The sequence below is a fragment of the Bidens hawaiensis genome, unplaced genomic scaffold (assembly GCF_021521415.1).
Source record: "Bidens hawaiensis isolate Kalapana, Puna unplaced genomic scaffold, B.hawaiensis_p1.1 tig00040508_1, whole genome shotgun sequence".
NCBI classification, from domain to species: Eukaryota; Viridiplantae; Streptophyta; class Magnoliopsida; order Asterales; family Asteraceae; genus Bidens; species Bidens hawaiensis.
Window position 1 is genome coordinate 81,482 of NW_027497137.1, and position 8,791 is coordinate 90,272.

At 34.1% G+C, this 8,791-nt stretch overlaps 1 protein-coding gene across 1 annotated transcript; it reads right to left on the reverse strand.

The window, feature by feature from the left end:
* Window positions 1-277: 277 nt before the first annotated feature.
* On the reverse strand, window positions 278-7,738 carry LOC143592079 (ribonuclease 3-like protein 2). The gene is made up of 5 exons (XM_077072090.1): window positions 7,349-7,738; window positions 6,092-6,244; window positions 889-1,018; window positions 553-763; window positions 278-452 (listed from the first exon to the last, which is right to left on the reverse strand). The coding sequence occupies exons 1-5, from the start codon at window positions 7,661-7,663 to the stop codon at window positions 278-280; spliced, it is 984 nt and encodes a 327-aa protein (XP_076928205.1). The 5' UTR covers window positions 7,664-7,738.
* Between the last annotated feature and the right edge of the window lie 1,053 nt (window positions 7,739-8,791).

The following is an 8,791-nucleotide window of genomic DNA, read 5'->3' on the forward strand; positions in this document are numbered from 1 at the left end:
GTGGCAAATCAACAAGAATCAAGCCACATAACCTATAAGCCGATCTTCAATCATGTGATCAAATCAAGACACTGGTTCAACCAGATACAAGACAAGATAATCTCTAATTAGATTGTTTAGAGGCAGATTAATAACAATATCACTTTTCAGCATTAGCACTAAAGTCATTACTTGCTAATTTTACAATGTTAAACACTAGTTCCTAAAATTTCCACACACTAAGTTCATTTCTTGCTAAACTTACCAGGTTAAACACTAGTTCCTTAAATGTCCACACTCAGCTGTATCCCGCCTCACGCAAAGCACAAAACATCAATGAAGCAGCAGAATTCTCAGTATCCTTTACTGTAGTTCTCTCACTTCCTTTAACAGATAAAATTGTACCATAAAGCTCAACTTGAACCGATGATACGTATCTTTTATCACGTTTGGGACCCATTGCTTGCTCAACTCTATATTAAAACTAAAGCAGTAAGATTAAAAGATTCGGTAATGATAATTAATAATCAGTATTCAGTAATGGAATCATACTTGTAAGAAGGCTTTGGTCACTTCTTCTTACAGAGTTCAAGTAGTTTCTGTTTGGCATCTTCAATTTCCATTAATTCATTGAAATCAAGATCGTTTTGTGAACCGCTTCTAGATTTGGTTATTTTCAACAAAGCAGCCTCGGCTGCATGAAGCTTTGCATTCTTTGGGGAATCTGAAGAGCCGGATGCAATAAATGTATTATCCACAAACACACTTGCAATGTTTCTACCACCTAAGAGTTTAAAATCGGTAAGATATGGTAATATTCATATTAGAATCTCTTTCGATGTATGCATATACACAATCAATATAAAATTACACAAATCCAAAGTTGCATTCTTAAAAACAAGCTCTCACCATTCTTCGAGTATCTTATATCAACCTGCTTTCCATCCTTTCCACACGCCCCGTACAGCGCTGCAATAGGTTGCGGTTGAGTCAAAATGACATCAAGCATTACTAACGGTTCAAGTAGGCTTCTGAATATCTGTATAAATCATCATATTAAAAACACATTAATCAAAACTAGTAGATACCCGCGCGATGCGGCGGGAATGACAAATTACAATGCAGTACTCGTTTTCCGTTAGTTTATAATTTCTTACGTTAGTTTATTGTATAGTATTTACGTTAGTTTTACTAATTCGTAGCATCGATGTGGTTTATCTATCCATGAGCGTTACAAATCTCAATTAAAATAATGAAGACACAAATAGACACAAATAGGGCTTTGAAAACAACTGAGGTTAAGCATGGTAACAAGTCATCTTTAATCGAACTAACGTCCTTTTCTTACATGTTGGACAAATTACACGTAAAAGGAATTATTAAGAAATTCAACTCTAGACAAAGCCAAGTCAACCAGAAAAATTCAACGCTTTAAGCCTTTACAGAATTCAACACTAAAAACTACAAAAATAAAAAGAAGAAAAAAAAGTTGCTAACTTTAAACTCGCTTTTAGTCTAACTACACATCCAATGGTATTTATTACCAATAAAAACACCAAAAGAACCTTTAAAAAATCGTTGAGCTTGTAGACACCTCAGCGGACCAATTTGAATGAATGATGCCATTATCATTTATTATTCCACCAGTTTCTCTATAGTTAATCTAACAAGTCATACAACAAAGCAATACAAAGGTTAAAATATTACACCAAAGATTAAAACAAGTATTGATATTACTGCAAAAAGGAAAAAGAATGTGTGCAACCCTAACCCAACCCATATATTGTATTCATGTCGTGTCATTTCCAACTAAGAAAAAAGAATGTATGCAATTTTTAACCCGTTTGACCCATCTCCGTTTTGCCAATAGTAATGACCTGAATCATTAAACTAAAATACACCCCCAATCAATCCATTCAACTCGTTTAACTTACAAGAGATCGCGCTCCGCTTGGCTCGCGATTAGTTTCATTTCAGTTTGCTTTTTTTGGTTGTTGATTTCGTTTAAATTTATTTGGGTTTTACATTCGGATTTTTAGTTTCATTTCGATTCTGTTTCAGTTTATGCAGTTTTTTTTTTTTGCTTCAATTTCAGTATTTTAGCTTTGTTGCAGTTCGGTTTATTCATTTTTTGGATACACTTTGTTACTTTTTATTTATTGTCTAGCTTCATTTTAGTTTTTTCAGTTTTTTATTTTAGTTTTTTTTTGTTTTGTTTTGGTTTAATTTTTTTGGTCGGTGGCTTCATTTCAATTCAGTACTTTGGTTTTCGCTTTTAGCTTTTTGGCTTCATTTCAGTTCGCTTTCAAATTTATTCACTATCTGGTTTCGGTTCGGGTTTAATTTTTTGTTATGTTTCGGTATGCCTTTTTACAGTTTTTTATTTTGGGTTTTTTGGTTTTTGGTTTTTGGTTTTTAGTTTCTAGTTTCAATTTGATTTTTTCAAAAGTTGGTTTCGTTGCAGTTTAGTTTCAGATTTTTTGGATTTTGGATTCAGATTTTCATGGCCGGTTTTGGGCCTGTGCAGGCTAGGCAGCCGCACAGAGCCTATAACCAGGAGGGGCCCAAAATCTTTTTTCTAGATTGCAGTCATCTATCAGCCCATTACTAATTTACTGCCTAAATATGAAATGGCCCAAATAATATAAAACATATTTACAAAGGCACAAAGCTGTAGCTATTGGACATTTAATTAATCTTTTTATAACTGAATGATTTTAATAAACTGAATAGACTCATTTTTCCTTTTGTTATTCTTGACAATCTGGACCTTAATGATTTCATCAAATAGGTTTATTTTGATGAGTGAGTTTAAAAGAAATAGTTTAACAAAAAATAAAGTAAATAAATAAAAAAAAATCCTAGATGTGAGTTGCATATCATCCATTCGGTTTATTGAAACATCCAAGGTCAACCCACAAATTAAGCACTTGAGCAGGCTAAAAAATCAAGTTTTTGGTGTTCCATTCTTTGAGTGATTTTCTCACCGCTCTCATGTTTATGCTTAAAACAACCAGGAATCATGAGGCTACTGAAAATGAGGACCGAAAGGGCACATACCTACATACTGGCAATAACCGTCTTTAACCCGACCCCATTGGGAGAACTTATGGGCCCAAAATCTCAAGACAAAAAATCAATTTGTTGTATCGCGCATACAGCAAATTGCATTGTTAATACTGCGTTTCGTTTCCTCTATCATTATCTTGTTACCTATATTCACACAAGTAAAATCATTATTCATTTTTGGATTAATAAAATAACTATTTATTTCTATTTGTTATCAATCTTATATGTTAAATAAAATTGGCCCATACCTTCAGTTGCTCTAGACTCCATCACTCTAAGTGGCAGCTACACTACGTCGTCCCACCAAGTCGAGTTCACTCAATAATAGGTATCTTGTGCCCCTTTAAACCATACCTGAATAACAATACCGCAACATATCTTAAGTTAGTCTTACATGTTACATGCAGCTGCTGTAGCTTCAAAATTCTAATACCTATTGCCATAACCTGCAAAATTAAAACAATTGAGATAAATGTTACCAAAAAAGTTAGTTCATATGTTAAAAAAAAAATCAACAGCTACTGGTAAGATCATTAAGTGTTACATTTATGAGACCATAATCATAAAAAATTAGCTAAAAGCCTAAAATCTAACCGTCAAAATGAACCGGTCCTCGTGTTGCTTTCTCGGGTCGATTTGTTAAGGACTCTAAAATATAGGTACAATAAAAGCCAATGTTTTTCCTAGCATCATTACTAAAAGCCTTAAATCTAACCGCCAAAATGAACTAACATTTTGACCTGAACCACGTCCATTTAAAAAAAAATCATTTCTGGCCCGAACCAAATTCAATATTTTCAAAAGACATCTTGTGGCCCGAATCATTATAGTATCATTGTACATAAATTATAATGCATGAATCATCTAAGCATGGAAATGGATTAGCTTGTACAACTAACCTTACGATTTAATCAGATCATCATGAAATATATTGGATCATAATGTAGACAAAACCTGTGAACAGACACAAATAAATGTGTAAAAGTGTAAAACATCTTGAATCTTTTACTAACTTTTTTAAGGTATAGTTTTTGAAGTCATATTACGTAAAGCTTTAGAAATAGGATAAAACGTATAACCGAGTCAAACCTTTGGTTCCATTAAATATTGTTTCATAGCGGGCCCTGTGAGTTTTTCGTGACCCTAGCCATCGTTGTCAAACCGGCTTCTCGGGCACATAACTTAAGCTTCTGCAATCATAAACCAACTTAACAAATTCCATAAATTTTTAAACATTAATAAACTACAGTAGTATATAAAGAACTAATAGCTTACTCATTCATGAGTACACCAATATTATTTATCATCTTGTCGACTAACCCAACCTTCACAACTGCAACGAATCATCACCTCCAATGATGGTTGTAACCCATTTCCCACTAAGTGCTGCCTAATTCTTGACAATATCCTGGTAACAAAGTTACTCCATATAAGTTTGAGGGTCATTTTAGACATTTCACTAATAATAAATGAAAAGGTAAACAACCTCTTAATATACCTCTGTTTCCACAACAACTTTCTCAAACATGCACATAGGCCCTTTCAAATAATAGTTTTTGTAATGTCCAATGTCATTCTGCACAACAAAAGAAATCCATAGATTTGACTTAATTTCAATTTAATCATGCAAGTCACATGTTGGTATACAAGAAAAATTTATTCCCACATGCCTACAAATAATTGTGAATAAGATTTAATAATATTTATCAATTGCAAATCACTACCCTAAATATAATCAACAAATTATATGTATTGTAAATGCAAGAATAATATAGATAAAGGTATTACTATTGGCTGATTCTACTACCAAAGATGCATATCATTACTTTGTGATTAATCATTGGCTGACTGCTGCATTTTGAATTGCTTGCTGCTGCAACAAAATTAGCACATTTAAATGGGTCTATTCTGAACTGAAACAAATATGACCTACAACAAATGACCACTTTTTTAAGTCGGCCTCTTCTAGCCAGAACCCATTTTGACCCAAAGTTGTATTAACCCGGTCATTAGTCCATGTTTTTTTAGTGTAATATGTACACATTAAAGCTAAAGTTTAAACATATAAATCAAGCACACTACAAATTTAAATAAAAGAAAAGGAATACTCTAAACTTAGTTAACAATGCAAACCCTAAATCACATATGATAATTAATGTACAAACAGAGATAGTTGTGTTGGTTAAGTGGCAGTCTCTAAGAAAATTGTTTAGAGTAAAAAAGAAACAAAAACTGTACGATTTAAAAATTACATAACTGTTATTTATATGAACGTGATTAACTGAGAAAAACTATCGAAACCCTAGACATCCTTGAGATGGGAACGGGATCTTGAAGACCATGAATGAAGCTAGGGAATCCAACTCAACGAATTTTAGCTGTCATAATTATTATGCTCTGAACATCCTAGAATGAGACTATTGAAAATCAAAAAACTGAAAACCACTACCTGCATACGATGGTTGTCTTCAATCTAACCCCCATGAGCAGCTTAAATTGGTCCCTTAAAACATCAATTACACCTTCAAAACATGGATACATATCAGTCTCTGTCGAGTAATATCATTAACTGAACCAAAGCAAACAATAAAACATACCTCTACAAGTCTCAATCGGAACCCTAGGCCGACAGGTTCCTCACCCTTTCTCGAACTTAACCCAAACCGAGGTGCAATACAGGTTGCATTTGATCGAGTGTTACTCCCATTCTACGATTTCAGGTCTCTCATGGATTGAAGCTTGTATGTGATTTAGGGTTTCTTGCAGTGCCTATTTCTCTCTACTGCTCCCTCTGCCCAATCGTTTGTATGTGCCAGATTTTAGGTTTTGAAATTTGAAGTTTGACATTTGGATGAAAAACCGCGTGTTTTCAACTTCAAGGTTTTAGGTGCTTAAAACACTGGTACATCAAGCTTAAATAAGTTGTACCTCTTAATTTTAAGACATTTTTGGTCAAATTACCAATATGCACATCCTATATACATTGTAATATAGTATAGATATAGATATAGATATAAACATAAACAAACTCATAGGATCTCACCATCCACATCAACTGTAAGTCAAACCCGCAATCAATGAATACTGCTCCAGCCATTGATTCCACAACATCTGCAAGAACTTTTGGTGCTGTCATCTGTCCGCCATACACAGCCATCTTTCCTTCTTCCTCAACTTTACCAAAAAATTCCCAAACCTAACAAAATCAAACACCAAAAATCTCCAATTTCAACCGCAAGCCATAGTTTATGATTGATATGTATATCAGTCACGCTTTAGTCTTTACTGCATAGTTCTTAAGAACGAATTAATATAACTCGCCAAAATAAACACGCACAAAACAAATATTAAATAACTCTCAGTATATTTTAAAGGAACTCCAAAACCCTTATTACACATAACTAATGTGATGTGTACCTCTTATTATATATTCTGTAATGTCTAACCATAACTCCGTTTATACAGACTAACCCTAATTTGCTAGTCAATAGACCAATACATTACCAGTTTTAATTACAATGCAATTAGAATTAGAAAACATAACCTAGTGTCAATACCGGTCCCTCAAAATTATCGACTTATGACTTGGAGTGAACTTACCAAGAGTATGAGGTTATCCGGTGCATTAATGATGGCATGTTGCAACTAGGGATGAACTCAGCACTGGTATCGAAAATCCCCAAAAATGAAAAATGAGTACCAATATCGGTAACAAAAATACCCAGTACAGTACCCGAACTGGAGGCCAAAATTTGGAAAATTACTGTTACCTACTGAACCGGTACAATACTATACCGATCTCGAAACCTCAAAACATCGGTAAAAATTCCCGATTCAGTACCATTTGCCCATCCCAAGTCACAAAATGTATATTACATAATATTAATAATAATAATAACAAATTAAAAAAAATAAAATATTTTAAAAAATTAATAAATATTAAAAAAAAATAATAATATAATGTAATGTAATACCTTATCACTCAAAGTGTCGATACCGATTTGGGACAGTACCCGATTCGGTACTGGTTTCTGGTACCATTTCCTCATCCCAAGTCACAACAATGTATAATAATAATAATAACAACAACTAATAGAAAATAAATAACATATTTAAAAAATTACTGGGTGTTTGGGATTGTTTATTTTAGGCTACTTATAACTTATTAGTTTAGGGAAAAGTTAAAAAGATGATATTTTGACTTATTAACTTTTTAAGAAAAAGGTATAAGGAGATGAAATAACGAATCCGAACACCTCCTTAAAAAATTAATAAATAATAACAATAATAATAATAATACCTTGTCAGTCAAGTTGGTATGACGGATGTATTTATGAAGGCCGTGATGAACGGCAGCCCTAGCAAGTTTCTCGTTGCTAACATTAGCAGCTCGGAGATCAGACAGTTTACCCGAGTCAATGTCGGGGTACGTCAAGAAGAAGAAACTTGAGATGGCGAGTCCGAGAGCAGAGTCGCCAAGGAACTCGAGCCGTACGTACGACGGACCCTCAGTGAAAGTAGGATGTGTGAGGGCCTGTTCTAGAAGCTTCTTATCTTTAAACGTGTACTTTATTATGGACTCCACTGCTGCAACTGAGTACTCCATGTCCATCATGGATTGGTCTCTGGGTTGGGCTGTTTTGGAGTGCAGTTCGATGCCGTAAGGGTTGATGATGGTTTGGGATGGTGAGTCGGTTAACATGGCTGCTGAAAATGTGAAAACCCTCAGGCGACAACAAGGATTTGCAATTCGAAAACTATTGTGATTTTGCCTCGTTGGAATAGAAAAGTGTTTTAAAAAGGTTGATACTTGATAGGGTAAATTACATTCTGACCAAATACCCAAAATGGTCATTGAGGTTGTTTTTTTTTCGAATAAAAATTTGTGAAAGCCCATAAGTTTCACGCTTGGACGTGAAGCCAGTAATTTTTATTTTCAAAATTTATTTAAGTTAAAATTATTAATTTTTTTAATTTATATTTTTTTAAAAAATTTGAAACTAATTGTAAGGTCCAACACAGATCTTTCAGTTATGATATCAACAATCTAGGTGTTGGTGCGAAATTCCAACACTAGATGATTCAAGAACACAAATAAACACAAACACGTAGAACATAAGAATGGCTTCAAAACACAAGTATTATTATACGTCGGGTGCTTAAGCACTATCAATACACAACTCGTCTTGAATAATCCTTAGACGGCCAAAACGCAACTCAATGAACAACCTAGAACCCTATACAATGCATTCTATATATAGAGTGCCCAACCTACTAGCCCAACATAGCCCAAAGCCCACCGAGATCCAAAGGGATCTCAGTTTACATACGCAGCCCAAAACAAAACAAACAAACTAAGTACAAACCAAATAACTAGGCCCAACAATCTCCCCATTGGTTTGTAGCTTGGTCTTCAGTCATGCTCCATATAATCAGTCATGCCCAAAACTTGCATATGATAACAGAGGCTATCATACTTGTAAATTCTTTTGCAGTCGTTTCGAAGATCGGATCAGCGATTATCTGAAATGTATTGAGAGTCTTGATGTCTTTCTCTCCAAGCTTTAGTAAATCTCTTGGATCAACAAATCTATATTGCCCTTTGCCCTTCTAGCAAACGTACAACAACGGTGGCTGTCTCACTGTCATACATCCAGAATCTAATGTTATCCAGAGTATCATTTGGAATAGCTTTAGGTACAGGATTATGAGTAGCTTTCTTTGTAGCAGGCCACATAACACT